We start from the raw sequence: 27,252 nt of genomic DNA, 5'->3' as shown, positions 1-27,252 counted from the left end.
GATTTATTCCTGGGCTGCACTTTTGGTTCAACATCCACAAATTAATCAATGTGATACACTACATTAGTAAAAGAAAGAACAAGAACCGTATGATATTCTCAATAGATGCAGAAAAAGCATTTGACAAAGTACAGCATCCTTTCTTGATCAAAACTCTTCAGAATATAGGGATAGCGGGTACATACCTCAATATCATAAAAGCCATCTATGAAAAACCCGCAGCGAGTATCATTCTCAGTGAGGGAAAACTGAGAGCTTTTCCCCTAAGGTTAGGAACATGGCAGGGATGTCCACTATCAGCACTGCTGTTCAGCATAGTTCTAGAAGTCCTAGCCTCAGCAGTCAGACAACAAAAAGAAATCAAAGGCATCTGGATCGGCAGAGAAGAAGTCTCACCCTTCGCAGGTGATATGATACTTTATGTGGAAAACCCAAAAGACTCCACCCCAAAACTGCTAGAACTCATACAGGAATTCAGTAAAGTGGCAGGATATAAAATCAATGCACAGAAATCAGTGGCATTCCTATACACCAACAACAAGTCAGAAGAAAGAGAAATTAAGGAGTCGATCCCATTTACAATTGCACCCAAAACCATAAGATACCTAGGAATAAATCTAACCAAAGAGGCAAAGAATCTGTACTCAGAAAACTATAGAATACTCATGAAAGAAATTGAGGAAGACACAAAGAAATGGAAAAACACTCCATGCTCATGGATTGGAAGACCAAATACTGTGAAAATGTCTAGAGCATTCTCTAGTACCTAGAGCAATCTACACATTTAATGCAATCCCTATCAAAATACCATCAACTTTTTTCAAAGAAATGGAACAAATAATCCTAAAATTTGTATGGAACCAGAAAAGACCCCGAATAGCCAGAGGAATGTTGAAAAAGAAAAGTAAAGCTGGTGGCATCACAATTCCGGACTTCCAGCTCTATTACAAAGCTGTCATCATCAAGACAGTATGTTCCTGGCACAAAAACAGACACATCGATCAATGGAACAGAATAGAGAGCCCAGAAATGGACCCTCAACTCTATGGTCAACTAATCTTCGACAAAGCAGGGAAGAATGTCCAATGGAAAAAAGACAGTCTCTTCAACAAATGGTGTCAGGAAAATTGGACAGCCACATGCAGAAGAATGAAACTGGACCATTTCCTTACACCACACACAAAAATAGACTCAAAATGGATGAAAAACCTAAATATGAGACAAGAATCCATCAGAATCCTAGAGGAAAACACAGGCAGCATCCTCTTCAACCTCAGCCGCAGCAACTTCTTCTTGGAAACATTGCCAAATGCAAGGGAAGCTAGGGCAAAAACGAACTATTGGGACTTCATCAAGATAAAAAGCTTCTGCACAGCAAAGGAAACAGTCAACAAAACCAAAAGACAACCGACAGAATGGGAGAAGACATTTGCAAATGACATATCAGATAAAGGGCTAGTATTCAAAATCTATAAAGAACTTATCAAACTCAACAGCCAGCGAACAAATAATCCAATCAAGAAATGGGCAGAAGACATGAACAGACATTTTTCCAAAGAAGACATCCAGATGGCCAACAGACACATGAAAAAGTGCTCAACATCACTCGGCATCAGGGAAATACAAATCAACACCACAATGAGATACCACCTCACCCCAGTCAGAATGGCTAAAATTAACAAGTCAGGAAAGGACAGATGTTGGTGAGGATGCAGAGAAAGGGGAACCCTCTTACTGTTGATGGGAATGCAAACTGGTGCAGCCACTCCAGAAAACAGTATGGAGGTTCCTCAAACAGTTGAAAAAGAGCTACCCTATGACCCAGCAATTGCACTACTGGGTATTTACCCCAAAGATACAAATGTAGTGATCTGAAGGGGCACATGCACCCCAATGTTTATAGCAGCAATGTCTACAATAGCCAAACTATGGAAAGAGCCTATACATCCATCAACAGATGAATGGATAAAGAAGATGTGGTATATATATATACACAAGAGAATATTATGCAGCCATCAAAAAAATGAAATCTTGCCATTTGCAATGACGTGGATGGAACTAGAGGGTATTATGCTAAGTGAAATAAGTCAATCAGAGAAAGACAATTATATGATCTCACTGATATGAGGAATTTGAGAAATAAGAGAGGATCATAGGGGAAGGGAGAGAAAAATGAAACAAGATGAAACCAGAGAGGGAGACAAACAATGAGAGACTCTTAATCTCAGGAAACAAACTGAGTGTTGCTGGAGTGGAGGGGGGTGGGAGGGATGGGGTGGCTGGGTGATGGACACTGGGGAGGGTATATGTTGTGAGTGCTGTGAATTGTGTAAGACTGATGAATCACAGAGCTGTATCCCTGAAACAAATACATTATATGTGAATAATAAAAAAAAAAATCCTACAGAAAAAGGAAAAAGAAAAGCAACTGGAGGTATTACAGTCCCAGATTTCAAGTTATATTACAAAGCTGTAGGAATCAAAACAGTATGGTACTGGCACAAAAACAGACACGTAGATCAGTGGAACAGAATAGAAAACCCAGAAATAAACACACAATTTTATGGTCAATTAATCCTTGACAAAGGGCAGGATATGCAATGGGAAAAAGTCTCTTCAACAAATGGTATTGGGAAAACTGGACAACAACCTGCAAAAGAGTGGAACTGGACCACTTTCTTATACCATACACAAAAATAAACTCAGAATGGGAAACCTGAAACCATAAAAGTCCTAGAAGGAGAGCACAGGCTGTAAAATCTCTGACTTTGGCCATAGCAACATCTTTTTAGACATGTCTCCTGAGACAAGGGAAACAAAAGCAAAAATAAACACTATTTGGACTACATCAAAATAAAAAGCTTCTGCACAGCAAAAGACAACCTACTGAATGGGAGAGGATATTGCAAATGACATATCTGAAAAAGGGTTAATATCCAAAATACATAAAGGACTGATACAATTCAACACCAAAAAACAACCCAGTTAAAAAATGGGCAGAAGACATGAACAGACATTTCTCCAAAGAAGACATCCAGATGGCCAACAGACATGAAAAGATGCTTAATATCACTCATCTTAAGGGAAATGCAAATCAAAACCACAATGAGATATCACCTCAGTTCTGTCAGAATGGCTAAAATCAAAAATAAAAGAAACAACAGTGTTGGTGAGGATGTGGAGAAAAAGGAACCCTTATGCACTGTTGGTGGGAAGGCAAACTAGTGCAGCCATTGTGGAAAACAGATGGAGTTTCCTCAAAAAATTAAAAACAAAACTACCATATGATCCAGTAATTCCACTACTGGGTATTTACCCAAAGAAGAAAAAATACTAATTCAAGATGGTAGATGTACCCCTATGTTTATTGCAGCATTATTTACAATAGCCAAATTATGGAAGCAGCCCAAGTGTCCATCAAATGACGAATGGATAAAGAAGACATAGTGTGTGTCTGTGTGTAATGGAATATTACTCAGCCATAAAAAGAATGAAATCTTGTAATTTACAACAACATGGATGGATCTAGAGGGTATAATGCTAAGTGAAATAAGTCAGAGAAAGACAAATACTATATGACTTCACTCATATGTGGAATTTAAGAAATCAATGAATGGACAAAGAAAAAAAAAAGAGAGAAACCAAAAACCAGACTTTTAAGTATAGAGAACAAACTGATCATTACCAGAGGGGAAGTTGGTGGGGGGGATGGGTGAAAAAGGTGAAAGGGATTAATAGTACACTTATCTTGATGAACACTGAGTAGTGTACAGAATTATTGAATCCCTATATTGTACACCTGAAACCAATATAATACTGTATGTTAACCAACTGGAATTAAAAAAAACTACATAGATGTGAGGCTGAACCAGTTACCAACAATAAAAAAATTCTCTCCTTGTCTTCAACTTTAGACAATTTAATTATAGTGTGTCTTGGAGTGGGTCTCCAAGGGTAGGGAAGTTTTTAGCTTTTGTCTCTTCAAATAAGTTTTCTACCCCTTTCTGTCTCTTCTCATTCTGGGGCCAGTATAATATGAATATTGGTCCACTTGATGTTCTCCTATAAGCCCCTTAAGTTTTCTGCTCTCTCTTTTTTTTTCTTTTTGTTGCTCTGATTGGATGAATTCTGTTGACGGGTCTTTGAGTTTGCTGATCCTTTCTTATTCATCATCTGCTGCTAAATTCCTCTATTGTATTTTTCAGTTCTGTTATCATATTTATCAGCTCTGTGATTTCTCTTGGGCACTTTCTTATATTTTCTCTTTGTTAAAATTGTTAACTTTGTTCATGCATTTTTCTCCCAAGATTGGTAAGCATCTTTCTGTCATTTTGAACTTTCAATCAGGCAAATCACTTGTTTCATTAAAATCTTTTTCTGAGGTTTCATCTTGTTCTTTCATTCGGAACATATTCCTCTCTTTCTTCATTTCCTTGACTCTATGTGTTAGTTTCTATGCATTAGATAAAACAGCTATTTCTCCCTGTATTGAAGGAGCAGCCTCATATAGGAATGATCTTCACCTTTCAACCTCTCAAACCTTTGTGCCTATCCAAGCAGCCTACTTTATTCTTGGTGGCTGTGAGTAGTTGAGGGTTTGCCAAAACTTGTCAGTGTCCCAAAGGAGAAGATCTTGGTTGGCCTCATAGATTCAGACTGATTGGAAGCCAGACCGAGCTTTTAAAGGCAGCAGCTTATACCTCTTTCAGGGGAAGACTGGGAATGTTTTTGTCTTTTCCTCTACACTGAATCCTGAGGTGGTAGCCTGTGAAAGCAGGTCCCATTGGCCACTAGAGTCAGGATATCAAGGGTTTTGTCCTCTGGGCAGCAGACAAAAGTTGTGGCACTAGACATGTAAACAAGCTCCTTTTTCAGAAACACCAGCAACCTGGAGTGAGGCAGAGGGAGTGCAGGAAGATCGTGCCCAACCTCTGAGAGGTCTGGAGAGGATACAGTTGGTTCTTAGATGTGTATTTAATTAAAAGCCTGTCACTCAGAGTGCAGCCAAGAAGATACACTAATAGACCTCTCACAGAAAGACTGGGCATTTCAGTCTGCTGCCTCTCTGTTGTACATCGGGGTAGCTGGTTAAGAACTCTTTCTCCATCTGTTGTAGTCATTTTGGATGTAAGCCTTGCTGGCCACCAGAGGTAGGTGATCAAAGGGTATCCCCGGGGTGGCAGCTACAAAAACTGGGATGCCAAACAAGTGCATAGTTCACTTCCAGGAGGTATTGGTAACCTGGAACGAGGCAAAAGAACACATAGATGGTTCCTCCCAGTCTCCATCTTTGGAGAGTATTTCCATAGAAACCTAGATGTGTGTTAAATTAGATGCCTTTCCCTCAGGTTGAAGCTTCAAGATAAGTAAATAGGCCTATTTCCCAGAAAGACTGGATGATTTTCAGTCAGCACCTCTGTGCTGGGCCCCTTTAAGAACTCTTTCTGCATTTGCTTCAGTGTTGTGGTCTCATGGATGCAAGCCCAATTTGCTATGCGTTTAGGGCCTCATGTCTCAAGTGTAGGTCGTTGTCATTGTTGTCTTTTTACATTTTGCATTTTATTTACTTTTTGCTACTTGATTCAAAGTTACTGGTTTACAGATAGATATGCATTCTAGAATAAAAAGATTTTTTTGCCACTTTGTATACTACTAATATCTACCTGACATCTAGCCTGTAAGACCCTTTAGTTTCATTATCTTACACCTACCCCCTGGAAGAAGTAGTAAAGTACATAATTATGCAGTATTACATATTAATATATGTTGATCTCTCTGTGTCAGACCCTGTATAAAGACAGGTATGATGCAATGGGATTTACTTAACATCTTTGAGCCATAGTGTTTTCCTCTATATAATGGCAATAATTATTTAGAACCCTCAGGGTTAGAATGAGGACTGCCTTACTTTCACTTCATTTAACAAACTTGTGTCTGGGGCGCCTGGGTGGCTCAGATGGTTAAGCGTCTGCCTTCGGCTCGGGTCGTGATCCCGGGGTCCTGGGATCGAGCCCCACATCGGGCTCCTGGCTCAGCAGGGAGTCTGCTTCTCCCTCTCCCTCTGCCTCTCCCACTGCTCATGTTCTCTCTCTCTCTGTGTCTCTGTGTCTCAAATGAATAAATTAAAAAAAAAAAAAACAAAAAAAACAAACTTGTGTCTTTTATTTTTTTTAAAAGGCCAAGGTCCTGAAGATTTTTTTTTTTTTAATTGAAGTATAATTAACTTACAGTATTCTACTAGTTTCAGGTATATTTAATAGTGATTTGATATTTTTTATATTATGAAATTAACCCTATGGTAAGTCTAGTTACCATCTGTCACCATACAAAGTTATTACAATATTATTGACTATATTCCCTGTGCTGTATATTATATCCCCATGACTTACTTATTTTATAACTAGAAGTTTGTACCTCTTAATCCCCTTTACCTATTTTGCCTGCCCCCCAAGCCCTCCCCACTCTAGTAACCATCAGTTTGTTTCCTACATCTATGAGTCTGTTTTTTAGATTGCACATGTAAGTGAAATCATATGGTATTTGCATTTCTGTTTCACTTATTTCACTTAGCATAAAACCCTCTAGGTCCATCCATGTTGTCACAAATGGCAAGATGAGTTATATTTCATTGTGTGTGCGCCTGCGTGTGTGTATATCTCACTTTACCCATTCACCTATTGATAGACACTTAAGTTGTTTCTATAACTGGCTATTGTAAATAATGCTGCAATGAACATAGGGTGCATATATCCCTTTGAATGCTGTTTTTGTTTTCTTTGGATAAATATCCCAAAGTGGAATTGCTGGATCATGTGGTAGTTCTTTTTAATTTTTTGAGGACCCTCCATACTATTTTCCGTAGTTGCTGCACCAATTCACATTCCTACCAACAGTGTACAAGGGCTCCCTTTTGTCTACATCCTTACCAACACTTGTTATTTTTTGTATATTTGACAATAACCAACTTGACAGGTGTGGGGTAATACTTCATTGTGGTTTTGATTACATTTTCCTGATGATTAATGATGTTAAGTACATCTTCATGTCTTTTTTAGAAAAATGTCTATTCAAGTCCTCTGCCCATTTTTTACGTGGGTCATTCGTCAGGTGCAGGTCTTAAAAGCTGGGGTACCACATGTGGGGTTCAAACACTCTGCTTTTCAGGGAGAAACTTAGAATTGAAAGTTCCCTCCTGATTGTAGGTTGCCAAACTACGGGTGGAGATTGTGGTAATATTGTGTCCCAGGCTCTCCTACCTATTTCATTGTGGGGTTTGTTTGTCTGCCCAATGTGTAGGAGTCACTGAGCTTTTTTGAGTTTACTTCAGAGGAAAAGTTTTCCATATGTAGATGTAGATTTGGTGTGTCTATGGGTGGGGGGGGGGATGAGGTGAGTTCAAGAACCTCCTACATCACCATCTTGAACCAGAACCTTCTAGGATATTACTTTTTAAACTTTATATTAATTATTGTTTTTACTTTATTTTACAAACATACTGATCCATTTTGGATTGGAAATTATTTAAAAAGGGAAAGAAACAAAACTGGTCTTTCTCCACATACAGCTTCATTAATGTATGATTTCTATAAAGAAAGAAGGGAAGAAGCATGAAAAGTTTCTATTTTTTCCTTTAATGTACTTTCCCCCCTCTCTCTCGGGCTGATTTCCATTTTTTTTTTTTAACCCTTCAAATTTCAGTAAAGATCTTAACTTAGACAACATGGTCATTCATTGGGTTTTTGTTTTTACTTTTTGGTGTATCAATTTATTTTTTTAAATTTTATTTATTTATTTGAGAGAGAGAGACACAGCAAGAGAGGGAACACAAGTAGGGGGAATGGGGGAGGGAGAAGCAGGCTTCCCGCGGAGCAGGGAGCCTGATGCGGGGCTCAATCCCAGGACCCTGGGATCATGACCTGAGCTGAAGGCAGATGCTTAACGACTGAGCCACCCAGGCGCCCCTGGTGTATCAGTTTAGTTTATAGCTTCCTCACAAGCCTCATCTCTATAGTATTACTGCCTGTTATTTTGCATTAGTAAATATCACCTTTATAAAGGTTTTGTACTGTGTAAATAGACTTGGCTAAGCAGGACCCATGGACAGTTAAGTTTGTAAGTCAATTTGGGCCCACATTTTTGTCATGGTACCTGGTTGTTTGGTCAAACATTATTGTGGGTGTTTCTATGAATGTGTTTTGGATGAGTTTTCAAGTTAAGTTGATATACTGAGTAAAGCAGATTGTCCTTCCTAATGTACCCTCCCCAGAAAAGCCTGAATGCCTGAATAAAACAAAAGGCTGACTCTTTCTTGAGTGAGAGGGAACCTCTGCTTGTCTGCCTTTGAGCTGGGGCATTGGTTGTTATCTGCCTCTGGGCTTGAACTGAAACATCAGCTCTTCCTGCATTTTGAGCCTTTGTCTTCAGATTAGAATTAGACCATCAGCTCTCCTGGGTTTCCAGCTTGCTGACTTCAGATCTTGGGACTTGTCAGCCTCTATAATCACATGAGCCAATTCCTTATATTAAATACACACACAAACACACACCCCCCTGTTGGTTCTTGTTTCTGTAGAGAACAGTAATACAACCCATGTTCATTAATTTGTTCTTACTGCCTTCATCCTTTGGTACTTACGTGTGTACACTTTCCTTCTAATCTCACACAAACTTTGAGTTGATTCCAGATTCTCCTTACTTCTTTTTAACAATTTTTTTTTAAAGATTTTATTTATTTATTTGTCAGAGAGAGAGAGAGCACACACAAGCAGGGGGAGCAGCAGACAGAAGGAGAAGCAGGCTCCCTGCTGAGGAAGGGGTTCAGTACGGGACTTGATCCCAGGACCCTGGGATCATGACCTGAGCCGAAGGCAGATGCTTAACCAACTGAGCCACCCAGGCGTCCCAAGATTTTACTTATTTCTATATTGTGTTTCATTTCAGTCGTTATAATTATTCTTAGTACATTTATCTTAATTTTGTATACTAGTGTTAAAAGTGATTTACTTGCCACCATTATAGTATTTCCTTTAACAGCAACAGTTGTATTTTCATATGCTTTCATGTTACTGTTTAGCTTTTTTGTTTGTTTCAACATGAATTCCCTTTAGTATTTATTGTAAGGCAGAACTAGTGTAATATACTTCCTCAGGTTATGTTTGTCTGGGGAAACTCTTTTATTATTATTTTTTTAAGGTTTTTTTAATGTTGTTTTGTTTTTTCTTTTTAGTATTTAGTTTTCATTTAAATGCTAGTCAGTTAAGATATAGTGTAAAATTTGTTTCAGGAGTAGAATTTATTGATTCATCACTTACACATAACACCCGGTGCTCATCACAAGTGCCCTCCTTAATACCCATCACCTATTAAATTCATCCCGCTGCCCACTTCCCCTCCAGCAACCCTCTGTTGTTCTCTATTGTTAAGAGTCTGTTTCTGGGTTGCCTCTCCTTTTTCCCCCCACTATGTTCAATTGTTTTATTTCTTAAATTCCACATATGAGTGAAATAATATGGTATTTGTCTTTGACTTATTTTGCTTAATGTAATACACTCTAGCTCCACCCACATCATGCAGATGGCAAGATTTCTTTCTTTCCTTTTGATGACTGAGTAATATTCCATTGTGTGTGTGTGTGTGTGTGTGTGTGTACCACCTCTTCTTTATCCATTCATCAGTTGATGGACATTTGGGCTCTTTCCATAGTTTGGCTGTTGTTGATAATACTGCTGTAAACATCGGGATGGATGTGCTCCTTCAAATCTTTATTTTTGTATCCTTTGGGTAAATACCTAGCAGTGCAATTGCGAGGTCATTGGGTAGTTCTATTTTTTACTTTTTGAGAAACCTCTATACTGTTTTCCAGAGTGGCTACACTGGTTTGCATTCCCACCAACAGTGTAAGAGGGTTCCCCTTTCTCTGCATCCTCACCAACATCTGTTGTTTTCTGTGTTGTTAATTTTAGCCATTCTGACAGGTGTGAAGTGGTATCTCATCATGGTTTTGATTTGTATTTCTCTGATGATGAGTGATGTTGAGTATCTTTTGATGTGTCGGTTAACCATCTGTATGTCTTCTTTGGAAAAATGCCTATTCATGTCTTCTGCCCATTTCTTAACTGGATTATTTGGTTTTTGGGTGTTGAGTTTGATAAGTTCTTTATAGATTTCAGACACTAACCCTTTATCATATGTCATTTGCAAATATCTTCTCTCATTCTGTAAGTTGTCTTTTAGTTTTGCTGATTGTTGCTTTCTTTGAAGGCAAGCTTTTTATCTTGATGAAGTCCCAACTGTTTAGTTTTGCTTTTGTTTCCCTTGCCTCCAGAGATGTGTCTAACAAGAAGTTGCTATGGCCAAGGTCAAAGAGGTTGCTGCCTATGTTCTCCTCTGGGATTTTAATGGTTTCCTGTCTCACATTTAGGTCTTTCGTCCATGTTGAGTTTGTTTTTGTGTATGGTGTAAGAAAGGGGCCCAGTTTCATTCTTTTGCATATTGCTGTCCAGTTTTCCCAACACCATTTGTTGAGACTTTTTTCCATTGCATAGTCTTTCCTGCTTTGTTGAAGATTAGACTGTATAGTTGTGGGTCCATTTATGGGTTCTTTGTTCTGTTGTATTGATCTGTGTGTCTGCTTTTGTGTCAGTATTGTATTGTCTTAATGACCACAGCTTTGTAATATAGCTGGAGGTCTAGAATTGTGATGCCTTCAGCTTTGATTTTCTTTTTCAAGGTTGCTTTGGCTATTAGGGGTCTTTTGTGGTTCTATACAAATTTTAGGATTGTTTTAGTTCTGTGAAAAATGCTGGTAGTATTTTGATAGGGATCACATTAAATGTGTAGATTGCTTTGGGTGGTATAGACATTTAAACAATATTTGTTCTTCCAGTCCATGAGCATGGAATGTTTTTCCATTTCTCTGTGCCTCTTCAATTTCTTTCATCAGTGTTGTATAGTTTTCAGAGTACAGATCTTTTAACCCCTTGGTTAGGTTTATTCCCAGGTATCTTCTGGTTTTTGGTGCAATTGTAAATGGGATCGATTCCTTTATTTCTCTTTCTGCTGCTTCATTATTGGTGTATAGAAAAGCAACAGATTTCTGTAGGTTGATTTTGTATCCTGTGACTTTGCCGAATTTCTGGCAATTTTTTGGTGGAGTTTTTGGGTTTTCTATATAGAATGTCATGTCATCTGCAAAAAGTGAAATATTGACTTCTTCCTTGATTTGGGTACCTTTTATTTCTTTCTGTTGTCTGACTGCTGAGGCTAGGACTTCCAGTACTGTGTTAAATAACAGTGTTGAGAGTGGACATCCTTGTCTTGTTCCTGACCTTAGAGATAAAGCTCTCAGTTTTTCCTCATTGAGGATAATATTACCTGTGGGTGTTTCATATGTGGCCTCTATGATATTGAAGTATATCCTTTATCCCTACTTTGTTGAGGGATTTTATCATGAATGAATATTGTACTTTGTCAAATGCTTTTTCTTGAAATGATCATATGGTTCTTATTCTTTTATTAATGTGTATCATGTTGATTGATTTGCAAATATTGAACCACCTTTGCAGCCCAAGAAAAGTTCCCACTTGATCCTGGTGAATGATTCTTTTAATGTACTGTTTGATTCAATTCTAGTATTTTGTTGAGAATTTTTGCATCCATGTTCATCAGGGATATTGGCCTGTAGTTCTCTTTTTTAGTGGAGTCTTTGTCTGGTTTTGGAATCAAGGTAATGCTGGCCTTGTAGAATGAGTTTGGAAGTTTTCCTTCCATTTCTATTTTTTTGAATAGTTTGAGAAGAATAGGTATAGTATTAACTCTTCTTTAAATGTTTAGTGTAATTCACCTGTGAAGCCATTTGGCCTTGGACTTTTGTTTACTGGGAAATTTTTGATTATTAATTCAGTTTCTTTGCTGGTTATCAGTCTTTTCAGGTTGTCTGTTTCTTCCTGTTTTAGTTTTGGTAGTTTATATATTCTAGGAAGTGATCCATTTCTTCCGGGTTGTCCGGTTCATTGGCATATAGTTTTTCATAATATTCTCTTGTAATTGTTTGTATTTCTGTGGTGTTGGTTGTTGTTTCTCTGCTCTCTTTTGTGATTTTACTTATTTGGGTCCTTTCTCTTTTCTTTTTGATAGGTCTGGTTAGGGGTTTACCAATTTTATTAATTGTGGCAAAGAACCATCTTCTACTTTCTTTTCTTTCATTTTTTTAAAAGATTTTATCCATTCATTTGAGAGAGAGAACACAAGCAAGGGGAGCTGCAGGGGGAGAGGGAGAAGCAGGCCCCCCACTGAGCAAGGAGCCCGAAGCGAGGCTCGATCCAGGACCCCGGGATCATGACCTGAGCCGAAGGCAGATGCCTGACTGAGCCACCCAGGCGCCCCTCATCTCCTACTTTCATTGATCTGTTCTACTTTTTTTGTTGTTGTTTTTATATCATTTATTTCTGCTCTAATCTTTATTATTTACCTCCTTCTGCTGGCTTTAGGTTTTATTTGCTCTTCTTTTACGAGCTCCTTTAGGTGTAAGGTTAGGTTGTATATTTGAGACTTTTCTTGCTTCTTAAAGGAGGCTGGTATTGCTGTGTGCTTCCCTTTTATGACCACTTGTGCTGCATCCCAAAGGTTTTGGATTGTTGTGATTTCATTTTCAGTTGCTTCTATGTATTTCTTCTTTAATTTCCTGCTTAGCCCATTCATTCTTCTTAGAATGTTCTTTACCCTCCATGTATTTGTGGTCTTTCCAAATTTTTTCTTGTGGTTGATTTTCTAGTTTCATAGCATTGTGGTCGGAAAATATGCATGGTATGATCTTGATCTTTTTATACTTTTTGAGGCCTGATTGGTGGACCTAGTATGTGATCTCTTCCGGATAATGCCCCATGTGCACTTGAAAAGAATTTGTATTCTGCTGCTTTAGGATGAAATGTTCTGAATATATCTGTTAAGTTCATCTGGTCCAGTGTGCCTTTCAAAGCTATTGTTTCCTTGTTGATTTTCTGCTTAGATGATCTGTCCATTGATGTAAATGGGGTGTTCAAGTTCCCTACTATTATTGTATTATTATTAATGAGTTTCTTTATGTTTGTTATTAATTGTTATAAATATTGGGGTGCTCCCAAGTTGGGGGCATAAATATTTACCATTGTTAGATCTTCTTGTTGGATAGTCGTCTTTATTAAGATATAGTGCCCTTCATTTCTTGTTTCATTCTTTGGTTTAAAATCTGGTTTGTCTGATATAAATATCACTATGCTGGCTTTCTTCTGACATCCATTAGCATGATAAATATTTTTCCATCATCTCACTTTTAATCTGCAAGTGTCTTAAGGTCTAAAATGAGTCTCTTGTAGGCAGCATATAATTGGGTCTTGTTTTTTTGTTTTTAATCCATTCTGATACCTTGTGTCTTTTGGTTGGAGCATTTAGTCCATTTACATTCAGAATGCTTATTTTTTTAAAAGATTTTATTTATTTGACAGAGAGGGAGGAAGAGAGAGGAGAGAGAGACAGTGCACGCACAAGCAGGGGGAGCAGGAGAGAGAGAAGCAGGATCCCTGCTGAGGAGGGAGCCAGACGTGGGGCTCGGTCCCAGGACCCTATGATCATGACCTGAGCCAAAGGCAGATGCTCAACCTACTGAGCCACCCAGGCTCCCCAGCATGTTTATTGATATATATATGTACTTAGGGCCATTTTATTAGTTGATTTGTCGGTGTTCCTGGAGATTTTCTCTGTTCCTTTCTAGGCTTTGTTGTTTTTGGTCTTTCTTTCCAGTTAAAGAGTCTCCTTAACATTTATTGTAGGGCTGGTTTAGTGGTCATGAACTCCTTTAGGTTTGTGTGTCTGGGAAACTCTTTAACTCTCCTTCTGTTCTGAATGAGAGCCTTGCTGGATAAAGTATTCTTGGCTGCATATTTTTCCCATTCAGCACATTGAATATATCCTGCTGCTCCCTTCCGGCCTGCCAGGTTCTGTGGAGAGATCTGCTAACCTTATTTGTCTTCCCTTGTAGATTATGGTTTTCTTTTCCTTGCTGCTTTCAGGATTCTTTCCTTATTTCTGTATTTTGCAAATTTTACTCCAATATGTCTTGATGTTGGCCTCCTTTTGTTGATTTTGATGGGAGTTCTCTGTGCCTCCTGGATTTGGATGTCTGTCTTCTACTCCAGATTAGGGAGGTTTTCAGCTATAATTTGCTCAAATAAACCTTCTGCCCATTTTCCTCCCTCTCCTCTTCTGGAACTCCTATGATATGAATGTTGTTACACTTTACAGAGCCATTGAATTCCCTGAGTCTGTATTCAGATCAATATTTTTCTTTCCCTCTTCTTTTCAGCTTTATTATTTTCCATAATTTTGTCTTCTATATCACTTATTCATTCCTCTACTTCTTCTACCCTTGTGGTCATAATATCCAGCCCATTTTGCATCTTGGTTATAGCATTTTTTTTTTTTTTAATTTTGGCCTGACTAGTTTTTAGGTCTTCTATCTCTGCACTAAGGGACTCTGGTGTTTTCTATGCTTTTCTGAAGCCCCAGCTAGTATCCTTCTGATTGTTGTTTTAAATTCTGGTTCAGGCATATTACTAATACCTGTTTTGATTAGATCTCTGACCATTACCTCTTCTTGTTCTTTCTTTTGGGGTGAATTCCTCCATCTTGGCATTTTGTCTAGGTCTCTGTATTCTGTGTTATGAAAAACTGTTACGTTTCATGCTCTTGAGAGTAATGACTATATTAAGACGAGATCCTATCCTGTCCAGGGCCTGGCACTTCAGGAAGTGTTTCTGATGTATGCTGTGTGCACTCTGCTGTTGTGTTTTGGCTGCTTTTTCCCTCGGGTCAGTTCTCTGCAGAGTTTCTCTTTGCCTGCAGTGGTTAGTGTTTTAACTAGGCGTGTTTTATTCTGCTTGTTAAAAGAGGCTAGATCCTATTTCTTCTAGAGCTGAAGCTTTTCAGCACTCTATGGTCAGTAGACTTGATGCGTGCAGGGGGTTTGTGCTGGTCTTTTGGGGGAGAGGCCCACTACTGTTTTGAGTCTCAGGCACACTTGCCCTAGTTCAGAAGCACCTGTAGAGCCGCAGAGGGGCGTGGCTTGGTGTAAGTGGCCCAAACCTCCACTGTGGGGCGCTTTGCTGCTCACTGAAGTTCCTCCATGCTGATGGGGAGGGTGGGGGGGGAGGGGGTGGAAATGGCATCAGTGGGCTCTCTGGTCCCCAGAGAGTGGAGTGTGCACCCACTGCTGCTCAGGAAGCTCTCATAGAAGAGCAAACAGTTACCCCTCATTTGTCCCTGGCATCCTTCAGATCACTGCCTTCACCCTGTCTGTGTCTGAGATGTCTGCCCATCCAGTCATTCAGTGCTCCTGTGTTTTATCTCAGACACACTGGCTGGGTTTCAAAACTCCAAATTTTAGGGACCTAGTGCCGTATGGACCCACACTGATCTACTGGAGGAGGGTCTGGCCAAGCTCTGGCTGGTGCCAGTTTGTCCCAGAAAAGCAGTCACACAAATGTGTAGGGGCTTGAAGTTTATGGTAAAGTGCAGCAAAAAGCCAGTGTCCAGGTTACCTGCCCTCTGCAGGTGTCTCTGCTCATATGATAATGAACAGAGCAGCTCAGTGTTGCCCAACAGGCTCTTTTGTTCCTGGAGAGGCAGTGCCATCTCTCCCAAATACACTCCAAGAAGGAGAAGAAGAACTGTCTCTCCCAGTGCCACCAGAGATCCTCAGAGCACACTGTCCACTGTCTGCTCCTGGGCCTCTGCCCTCCTTCTCCACAGGAGCACCTCTACACCCACCAGGCTCTATGTGGAGATGTTTTAGACTTCTAAAACTTTAGTCTCTGAGCTCTGCTGTTTCTAAAAACTTGCAAAAATCAGCCTCTCTCATTTTCCCTATAAGTGGTTTTGGGGAAGTGTTTTTCTTGTGTAATGCCCCACCCTCTAGTCACTCTCTTTCTCCCCTCTCTCCTGGATTAGGGCTCTCTCCCCTCCATAGCACCTGTGATTCTTTTCTCCCCCAAATCACATCTCTGCATCTCCTAGTTTCCAGGATGTGACCACTTTTCTCCCTCTAGTTGTGCAGTTTGTTCTCTCAGTTCTCAGATTGATTTCCTGGGTGTTCAGAATGATTTGATATTTATCTAGCCATGCTGGAGGGACAAGGCAAATACAGGGTCCTTGTACTACTCTGCCATCTTAACTTCTCCTCTTTTATTCTTAAAGTACAGTTTTACCAGGTAAAGTATTCTGGTTTGGCAATTTTTTTTTTCTGTCAGTGCTTTGAATATATCTACCCACCTTCTTCGGCTTACAAGGTTTCAGCTGAGAAATCCACTGATAGTCTTAGGTGCTATTCCTTGTATAGTCCCCTGCATGTGACAAGTCATTTTTCTCTTGCTGCTGTGAAAATTCTTTATTTTTGACTTCTGACAATTTAGTTATAATGTGTCACATGATGATCCTTCTGGGTTGAACATATTTGGGAAATTTTGGGCTTCACAGATTTGGATGTTCTTTTTCCTGTGTAGATTTGAGATGTTTCAACCATTATTTAAGTTTTTGGCCCCTTTCTCTCTCTCTCCTCCTTCTGAAACTCCTATCATATGTTGGTTCTTTTTGGTGTTGTATTAAGTCCCATGGGCTTTCTTCATTTTTTCATTCTTGTTTGTGGGTCTGAATTTATAATTTCAAATGAGTTGTCTTTGAGTTTGTTGATTCTTTCTTCTGCTTAATTCTGTCATTGAAGTTACAGAAATTTTCAGTTTGATCATTAAATTCTTCATCTCCAGATTTAATAGTTTTTATTTCTTTATTTTTAATTTTTTTGTTTTTATTTTCTGAGCTTCTCATTTTGTTCATGTGATTGTTTTCCTGATTTTCTTTAGTTATCTGTGTTCTCTTTTAGCTCATTGAGCTTTTTAATGACAATTTTTAGGAATTCTCTGTTAAGCAGTTATGGATTTCCATTTCTTTGGCATTGGTCACTGAACTTTTTTAGTTTCCTTTGGTGGTGTCATGTTTGCCTGATTCCTTGTGACTCTATAGCCTTGCACTGGTGTCTGTGCAACTAAAGGAGCAGGAACTTCTTCCATTCTTTACAGAGTGCTTTTGGTAGGTGAAGACCTACTCAGCAGGTTCCCAGGAAACAAGCCTGCCTCCAGGAGTGCAGTTGAGCAGAACCAGGGTCAGATCATGGGGCTGCTTTCAGGTCTATAGTCAGGTCAGTGGTTAGCTGGTTTATTACTGGGGGCATCAGCAGGCATAGCTTGTGTTGGTTACCCAGGTGGATAAGCTACTTCTGAGTCCATAGTTGGCAGGCCTGTTACTTGGGACACAGATTGGCATGTCTCCTCCCTGGTCCCTTGGTGGACAAGACTGACTCTGGGATCACAGTTGAGCAGTTGGAGTTAGTTATGGGGTTACTTCTAGGTCTGCAGTTGGATCTGCAGTCAGTGAGCCTGTTGTTAGGGTCACAGGCAGGTGTCATCCCTACCAGGTCCACTGGTAGGCAGGACTGGTAGCATGACAATGGATGTGTGGGGCTAGAATATACACATGGGGTAATAGAGCTGCTCCTGGGTCTGTAGTCAGGCCTTGGGGCAGGGTATGCCTTCTCAAAGAGTCCTCTGTCTTGAACTCCACTGTGGTGTTGCAACTACCTACCTGGATTTTGAAGCTCCCACAATGGCACTTTTGTTTGTGGATGGTTGCCAAATTCATGTTTTTTGGGGGAACGAGGGCTGGAGACCTATTCTGCCATCTTGCTAGTAACCATCAATTAGCTGCTGGCCTTGTTGAATACTATTAACTTCACACTTCCTTTCAAATTCAAAGGAAAACAAAATTGGAAAATGCCATTTTTTTTCCCTACCGGGAATCATTAACTTTAAACTACTAATGCCCAAAGCATTGCTTTAAATTGGTTATTCAACTGCTCATCCTTTATAAGAATTGTTCCATTGAAATTTTGATTTTATAGATGAGAACAACTAAAGAGTTGAAGTGATAGTATTTTGGGTCAGAGTTGGGACCATGTATTGTGTCGGCTTTGTGACACACCTGATAGACCTCAGTTTATTTTATTTTATTTTTTTTTTAATTTTTTTTTTTTTAAAGATTTTATTTGAGAGAGAGGGAGAGAGAGAGCACAAGCAGGGAGAGTGGCAGGCAGAGGGAGAGGGAGAAGCAGACTCCTCGCTGAGCAGAGAGCCCGATGCGGGGCTCGATCCCAGGACCCTGGGATCATGACCTGAGCCGAAGGCAGACGCTTAACCGACTGAGCCACCCAGGTGCCCCATTTTTTTTTTTTTTAAAGATTTTATTTGAGAGAGAGGGAGAGAGAGAGCACAAGCAGGGAGAGTGGCAGGCAGAGGGAGAGGGAGAAGCAGACTCCTCGCTGAGCAGAGAGCCCGATGCGGGGCTCTCAGTTTATAAAACAATAGCAGTAAAGTAAGTGCTATATGCCTAGCACTATGCAATACTTCTGAAAAGTTCTTTTTTTCTCCCGTCCACTTCCCTCAGATGCTGAAGTTGCTCTCATGCACTTCCTTCTCTGGGCTATGCAGAAAAAAAAAACCAAAAACCAAACCCTTCATATAAAGTCTCAACTCCACATGCCTCTCTTGTCTTTCTCTGTATTTTTTCTTTTGTTCCAAATTTTGCATTTCAAAGTCTCAAAGACTTAGTTAAGCAGAAATGACCCATTTTCAGAGAGAAAGGTAAGAAAGTAAATAGGCGAAGCTAAGATTCATCTTTAGGGAATAGTGAAAAGGGGACATAGTGAGAACATTCAAATATTAACTATTTTTGCTCCTCCACACACAGTCATCTATGTGCTATTTGTGCTTTTTTCTATAATTTCTCATACGATTTCTTCTGCATGTTGAAATTCTTATTTTTGAAGGCCACCTGCTCAGCTGAACATCTTGGCTGGAAGTGATTGCTCTCTTACCGCCTCATGTTTTTTGGGGGTTACCACTTGTAGTCTAACTTACTATGTACATTTCTTCCTTACTAAATTAGGCAAGAATCATGCCATTTTTCTCAGTGACCTTCAAAGCCTGGCTTCTCAAAGTAATAATCTCCAAGCCAGCGGTATACACATTACTGAGAGCCTGTTAGAAATTCAGAATCATGGGCTCTGCTCCAGACTATTCAGCGAGAATCAACATTTTAACAAGATCCCCTAATTTATTTGTATGATCATTAAAATTAAGCCTTTGTTATAATCAGCTGACTTGGTATTTTACATTATATTATCCGAGAACCATCTTATAGCACACCAACTAGCAATGCCCAGGGATTTCTTATTTTTATTCATTTACTGGAAGCTCTTCCCAGCTATAACATTGTTATTCTGTTATGCTTTAAATACTTCGGGTAATTTGGATACCATTACCTTCTTTATTACAGGTCTTAGGCGTCAAAGATTCAGCACAGGTGTCTTTTTCAAGTTCATTTCTTCTGTCAAGTACTTGTCTGTTGTTTTTTTAATTGAAAAAGGATTAAAAAGAAAATTGTAGGGTTAATATGTTACAGACTTTAAAGTATTGAATACTTTCAAACTTCTGAAGTTTTGAAAATGTAATAAAAAAATTTCTTTGGAATCTTTCAATCACTTAAATACCATAATGTTAAAAACATTGAAAATTGTTTTCAATTTTCCCATCATTAAATAATTTATAGGACATTTTTGAAGAATAATTAAATTCAAGTTTAAGATACAAATAAAATGTTTTACATATATGATTTTCAAAAGAAGTAATGGAAACAAAATGTGACACTCTAAACTGCTGGGGTTTAGAAGATTTGAATGTATGGTAAAAATTTCCTATTAAGTAAATTTTATTTTCCTAGCTTTAAAAGTAATCTGTTACTATAGGAAAATTTAAAAACCACAGGAAAAAAACATTAATATAATCCAAATATCCAGAGTTCTCATCTGGATAATTAGCTCCTATACTTACTATTATGCATTTTTAAAAACAAAGCTGAGATAATATTGTCTTATAATGTTTTTTATAGTTCTCATACATTTTTTTGTTAAATGTTTTATTTAAATTATTATACGTTAAAATGAACTTTTAAAGATGTAGATTCTAGGGCTAGCTCAGTTGGAAGAGCATGAGACTCTTGATTTCAGGTTTGTGAGTATGAGCCTCACTTTGGGTTTAGAGATGACTTAAAAATAAAAAAATCTTTAAAAAAAAAGTGTAGATTCTGGGAATTTAACAGATGTATAGATGTAGGTTATTGCTGGGGTGCCTGGGTGGCTCAGTCAGTTAAGCAGCCTGTTCTTGATTTCAGCTCAGGTCATGATCTCAGGGTTCTGGGATCGAGCCCTTGTTGGGCTCTGTGCTCAGTAGGGAGTCTGCTTGAGGATTCTCTTTCTCCCTCTGTCCCCCCCCCAAATAAATAAACAAATAAATCTTAAAAACAAAACAAACATTTCTGTTACTGCTACCAGTATACAGAATACAAAATAGTCTCAGCATGTCAAAAAAAAAAAAAAAACCTCATATTTAACAGTCACACTCTCCCCTATTAGTAATCCCTAGGAACCACTAATTACTCCTCCATAACTATAGTTTTGACTTCAAGAATGTCGTGTAATTGTAATCATAGGTAAAAACTTGTGACTGGGTTCTGTCACTCTAGTGTTCTTGATATTCATCCAAGATGTTAAATTCAGTAGTTCACATTTTATTGCTGAGGAGTATTTTTTTTTTTTTTTAAAGATTTTATTTATTTGACAGAGAGAGACACAGCGAGAGAGGGAACACAAGTGGGGGGAGTGGGAGAGGGAGAAGCAGGCTTCCCGCAGAGCGGGGAGCCCGATGCGAGGCTCGATCCCAGGACCCTGGGATCATGACCTGAGCTGAAGGCAGACGCTTAACGACTGAGCCACCCAGGCGCCCCGCTGAGGAGTATTTCACTGTATAGGTGTATCAGTTTGTTTATTCACCTTTTGAAGGATATTTGTTTTCCCAGGTTTTGGCGATTATGAATAAAATGACTCTAACCATTGGGTCTTTTTTTTTTTTTTTTTTTAAATCCATTCTGATACTCTGTGTCCATTGGTTGGAGCATTTAGTCCATTTACATTCAGAGTGCTTGTTGATATATATCTGTTTAGTACCATTTTATTAGTTGATTTGTTGGTGTTTCTGGAGATGTTCTCTGTTGCTTTCTAGTCTGTGCTTTTGGTCTTTTTTTCCAGTCAAAGAGTCCCCTTTAATATTTCTTTTTTCTTTTTTTTTTTTTTTTAAAGATTTTATTTATTTATTTGAGAGAGAGAATGAGAGACAGAGAGCATGAGAGGGAGGAAGGTCAGAGGGAGAAGCAGACTCCCTGCCAAGCAGGGAGCCCGATGCGGGACTCGATCCCGGGACTCCAGGATCATGACCTGAGCCGAAGGCAGTCGCTTAACCAACTGAGCCACCCAGGCGCCCCGCCCCTTTAATATTTCTTGCAGGGCTGGTTTAGTGGTCATGAATTCGTTTAGTTTTTGTTTGTCTGGGAAACCCTTTATCTCTCCTTGTATTCTGAATGAGAGCCTTGCTGGGTAAAGTATTCTTGGCTGCATATTTTTCCCATTCAGCACATTGAATATATCTTGCCACTCTCTTCTGACTTGCCAAGATTCTGTGGAAAGATCTGTAGTCAGCCCTATGGGTCTTCCCGTGTAAGTTAGGGATTTCTTTTGTCCTGCTGCTCTTAGGAATTTTTCTTTATCACTATATTTTGCAAATTTAACTATAATATGTCTTGGTGTCGGCCTAGCTTCTGTTGCTTCCTGGACTTGGACATCTGTTTCCTTCCCCAGATTAGGGAAGTGTTCAGCTGTTATTTCCTCAAATAAATTTTCTGCCCCCTTTTCTCTCTCTTCTTGTTTTGGGACTCCTAATACCATTGCTATTATGTTTGATAGAGTCATTGAATTCCCTAAGTCTATTCTCATGATCCATAATTCTTCTTTCTCTGCTTTGCTCTACTTCCTCATTTTCCATTATTCTATCTTCTATATCACTTATTTGTTTCTCTGCTTCTTCCATCCTGGTGTTCATTACATCCAGTCTGTTTTGAATTTCAGTTACTGCATTTTTCATTTTTTATTTCTTAAAATTCTTTTATCTCTGTGGTAAGGGCATCTTTGACATCTTTCATATTTTTCTCCAGCTCAGTGAGTATCCTTATAATTGTTGCTTTAAATTCTTCATCAGGCATATTACTTATGTCTCTTTCAATTAGATTTCTGGCCGTGACCTTTTCTTGTTTCATTTGGGATGAATTCCTCCATCTTGGCAGTTTGTCTAAGTCTCTGTCTTCTTTGTGTTAGAAAAGCCTGTTATGTTTTCTGTTCCTCAGAGTAATGGCTTTATGAAGAATAGGTCATACAGTGTCCAGGGCCTGGTGCTTCAGGAAGTGTCTCTGGTGTGTGCTGTGTGTTCTCTGCTGCTGTGTTTTGGCTGCTCTATCCTTCAGGCCAGTGTTCTGCAGAGGTTCTCCTTGCCTGCAGTGGGCAGCATTTGGACCTTAGCCAGAGTGTGGCAAGTTTTAACGGGTTTGCTCTGGTCTGCTTATTAAATGAGACCTGATGCTACTTCCACTAGAACTGAAGCCTTGGAGAACTCTGGTCGGGAGACTTGGTGTGTGCAGGGGTTTCTGCTGGTCTTCTGCGAAAGGGGCCCACTGCACGGGGACTAAGCCACATATCCCCGAGTGGGGCAGTACCAGCAGAGTGCAGGGCGACAGGATTTGGTCTAAGAGGTTAGGTAGCCAGTGTCGGCACTGTGCTATTTACTGAAGCTGGTTTATGCTGAGGGGTGGGGGGAGGGAAGTGGAGCCAGCCAGCTCCTTTGTCCCTGGAGAGAGATCTGCATACTTGCTGCTCTCAGGGAAGCACTCCCAGAAGGGCAAACAATCTTCCCCCTGTGCATCACAGGTGTTTTTCAGATCACTGTTTTCACATTGTCTGTGTCCAGGTTGCTTGCCTGCCAGGAGCAGCACAGTACACTTTGGGCTGTATCCCAGCCACGCCTGATGACTTTTAAAACTCTAAACTTTAGGGATATGGTGTGGTGGGGGCTTGTGCTGGTCTTCTGGGGGAGAGTCTCCAGGTTTGACCGAGAAGGGCAGTTGTGCCAGAGCATGGGGCATGGGACTTAGAGCAAGCAGGCTAGGCAGCCAGTTTGTGGTGAGCCACCTTCCGCAAGTGGTTCTGTGGCTATGCCAAGGGGTGGGGACGGGAAAGGGCGCCCACCAGCTCTTTTGTCCCCAGAGAGGCATCTCTGCAAATGCCACCTTTCACAGATGCACTCCAAGAAGAACAAATGATCTCTCCTCTGTGGGGTGTAAGCATTCCTCACATCACCCTGTCTGCCCCCAGTGCTGCTTGCTTGCCTTCTCTGCAGGAGTAGGGCAGTGCCCTCAGGGCTCTATCCCAGCCACGCCTACCAACTTTTAAATCTCCAATCTTTGACCCCCACTGGTTGAAAAAAAACTCTGAAGGTACAGATCTGTACCTCTGAAACAGATAATACATTATATGTTAAAAAAAAAAAAAAAAGAAGATAGCAGGAGGGGAAGAATGAAGGGGGGGATTGGAGGGCGAGACGAACCGTGAGAGATGATGGACTCTGAAAAACAAATTGAGGGTTCTAGAGGGGAGGGGGTGGGAGGATGGGTTGGCCTGGTGATGGGTATTAAAGAGGGCACGTTCTGCATGGAGCACTGGGTGTTATATGCAAACAATGAATCATGGAACACTACATCAAAAACTAATGATGTAATGTATGGTGATTAACATAACATAATTAAAAAAAAAAAAAGAAAAAAAACCTCAGGAAAATCAGCCCCTCTCGTCTTCCCAGCCATTGGCTTTGGGGAGGTGTTCTCCTTGTGCATTCCCATGTGTTCCACCCCCTCCTTCTCTGCAACTTGGTCTCCCTCCTCTCTGCAGCAGCTGTGATCCATTTCTTCCCCAAACCACGTCTCTGTACCTCCTACCTTTCTCAATGTGGCCTCTTTTCTCCTAGTTGTGCAGTTTGTTCTGTCAGTACTCAGGTTGATTTCTTGGGCATTCAGAATGATTTGTTAGTTATCTAGTTGTGTTCAAGGGACAAGATAAGCCTAGGGTCCTCTTGCTACAACACCATCTTAGCTCCCTCCTCTACAAAACATTTAAAGAAGAGTTAGTACCTATCCTCAAATTATTCCAGAAAACTGAAGAGGAATGAACCCTTCTGAACTCATTTTACAAGGCCAGCAAGTTAGTGCTTTCATTTTCTCTGAATAAATACTCCCAGAAATGAAATTGCTAGGTTATATAGTAGTTCTCTTTTTAATTTTTCAAGGAACCTCCATATTCTTTTCCATAGTGGCTGCACCAGTTTACATTCCCACCAGCAGTGCACAAGCGTTCCCTTTTCTCCACATTTTCACAAACCCTTGTTATTTCTTGTTTTTTTTTTTAAATTTTTTTAGATTTTTAAAAAAAATTTAGCCATTCTGACAGGCATAAGGTGACATCTCATTGTGGCTTTGATTTGCATTTCTCTGATGGCAAATGATGTTGAGCATCTTTTCATGTACCTGTTGGCCACCTGTATGTCGTTGGAAAACTGTCTAGACTCTGTGCCCATTTTTCGTATTTTTTGGTTTTTTGCTTTTCAGTTGTATGAATTCTTTATATATTTTGGGTATTAACCCCTTATCAGATATATGGATTTACAAGTATTTTCTCCCATTCAGTAGGTTGCCTTTATATTTTGTTGATGGTTTCCTTTTGCTTTGAAGAAGCTTTTTAGTTTGCTGTAGTCCCACTTGTTTAGTTTTGTTTTTGTTGCCTTTGTATTTGGTGTCAGATCCAAAAAAATCATTGCCAAGACCAGTGTCAGGGAGCTTACTGCCTATGTTTTCTTCTAGCTGCTTATGGCTTGAGGTCTTACAGTTAAGTCTTTAATCCATTTTGAGTTAATTTTTGGAAGTGGTGTAAGATAGTGGACTGGTTTCATTCTTTTGTATGTGATTTTCTAGCTTTTCCAGCATCATTTATTGAAGAGACCGTCCTTTCCCCATTATATGCATGGCTCCTTTGTTATGAATTAATTGACCCATGTGTATGAATTTATTTCTGGGCTTTCTATTCCTTTCCATTCTGTGTGTCTTTTTTTTGCCAAAACCATACCATTTTCATTGGATTGTGATTTTTTTAATTTATTTTTTTATTATGTTATGTTAATCACCATACATTACATCATTAGTTTTTGATGTAGTGTTCCATGATTCATTGTTTGCGTATAACACCCAGTGCTCCATTCAGTATGTGCCCTCTTTATTGTGATTTTTAAAAATGTATTCTGACAAGGTATTTTGATTAATCTCTGTGTTAAGATTATATTTAATGTTTGGATTTAAATCTATTTTTGTCATTTCTTCTCCCACAGTTTTTCTTTTTCTTTTGTTTTTTCTTTTGGGGTATTTTAACTTTTTTTTAGTATTCTATTTTAATTTATTGTGTTTTTTATTATCTTTGTGTAGTCTTTTAAATGGCTGTTCTAGGGATACAATATGCATGCTTAACTTTTCTCAGTCTACTTAAAATTATTATTTTACCACTTCAAATGGAACATAGAATCCGTTCTACATGTATGTTCCTTTACTGTTTACCTTTTGCACTTTTGTAGTTTTCTTGTATATTACTGTAGAATGCTATATTATTGAAATAATCTCACCAGTGTTATATATCTTTGCATTCAACCTTCAAACACTTTAATGAACTCAAGAAGAGAACAGTTATATTTATCCAGGTATCTACCATTTCTGTTTCTTTTTCTTCATTCCTGATGTTCTGTTTTTTCCCCTGGTATAATTTCCCTCTGTCTGAATAACTTCCTTTAGTAATTCTTTTAGAGCTGGTCTGTTGGAAACATGTTCTCTCAATTTTTCTTCACCTATATTTGAGAAGTTTTCAGCCATTATTTCTTTCTCTATTTTTTTTCAGCATGGCACTCTCTTTATTTTCTTTCTAGGACACTGATGTTATGAATATTAGATTTTGGCATTGTCTCAGAGGTCCCTGAGGCTCTCTCCTAATTTTTTTTTCAATACATATTTTTTCTCTTGTTCATTGGATATTTTCTACTGATTTGTCTTCCAGTTCACTGACTCTTTCCTTTTTCATCTCAATTCTATTATTGAAGCCATCAGTGAGCTTTAAAAAAATTCAGCGTTTATTTTTGAATTCATTATTTGTTTTTTTCTGCTTTCTATTTGTTTTTGAGACTTTATTTTTCATTTGTTTAAATGGTTTTTATGTTTGTTGGAGAATTTTTGTAAAGCTGCTTAAAGTTCTGTCAGATAATTCCAACATCTGTCATCTCAGTGTTGTCGTTTAACTGTTTTTTTGTTTGTTTGTTTGTTTGTTTTTTTCCAGGTGAGTGGAGTTTTTCCTGGTTCTTTATATGTCAAGTAATTTTGGATCCTGGACATTTTGAATATTGTATGACTTCTTTGTTAAAATCCCATGATAAATGTTGATATTTTTGTCGTAGCAGGCAACTGATCTTATTAGGTTTAGGTTTCAAATTTCAGTGCACCTCTGTGAGCTGTGGTTCCAATATCAGTTAAGTTTTCAAAGTCTTTGCAATACTATTTAGATCTGTCCATATGTGCACCATCCATTTGTCAATCTGTGACTTGGGTGATGTTTTATCTGTTAGTTTAGCTCTCAAAGTCTTTTATATTGCTGGTTAAGGTTAGATCCACACATGCATGGGCTTGGGGTGTGAACCTGGAGTTTATAAATAATTTAATGGGGTCACTTTCTTGAGGTCCTTCCTGTCTGTAATCTCCTTTGGTACCTTCTACTCCAGGAAGCAGTGGCTTTAGTCACCCCATGCTGCCACACACCTCCTTGGCTGTAACTGCCTCCAGGCCCAAGTGGTGGCAAAATGAAGGAAAAAAGTACTGGTAAATTCACCATAGAGTGAGGTACTTCAGATTCTGGTCTTCTTCCTCACTCTGTCTGCCACTCTTTACTTTCTAGAGTCTTCAAATAGCTACTCTGTACATTCTTTGTAGGATTTTAGCTGCATTCAATAGGAGAGAAAGGAATAAATAGGGTGCTCATTCCATCTGGAACCAGAATCTGATAATCATGATTTTTAATGGCTTACATAGTAATCTAATATTTGGATATACTATAATTTCCTCAATTTCCCAAATACACATTTAAGATTATTCACT

General features: G+C 39.1%; 1 protein-coding gene across 17 annotated transcripts in view; it reads right to left on the bottom strand.

Moving 5' to 3' along the window:
• The window catches only part of WDPCP (WD repeat containing planar cell polarity effector), a 445,572-nt gene that overhangs the window by 22,580 nt on the left and 395,740 nt on the right, over nucleotides 1-27,252 (bottom strand). For 12 of the 17 annotated variants that reach the window (XR_013441769.1, XR_013441772.1, XR_013441773.1 and 9 more), the window contains one exon: nucleotides 19,403-19,482. The exons of the other annotated variants lie outside the window; for them this stretch is intronic. Coding sequence is in view for 9 of the 12 variants with exons in the window: in XM_078056482.1 (XP_077912608.1) it covers nucleotides 19,403-19,482 (80 nt within the window). In the remaining 3 variants the exon portion in view is untranslated. The remainder of the gene's footprint in view (nucleotides 1-19,402; nucleotides 19,483-27,252) is intronic. 17 annotated transcript variants of the gene reach the window in all.

The sequence above is a fragment of the Halichoerus grypus genome, chromosome 10 (assembly GCF_964656455.1).
Source record: "Halichoerus grypus chromosome 10, mHalGry1.hap1.1, whole genome shotgun sequence".
Classification (NCBI taxonomy): Eukaryota; Metazoa; Chordata; class Mammalia; order Carnivora; family Phocidae; genus Halichoerus; species Halichoerus grypus.
This window is presented reverse-complemented; position numbering and strand designations above follow the sequence as displayed.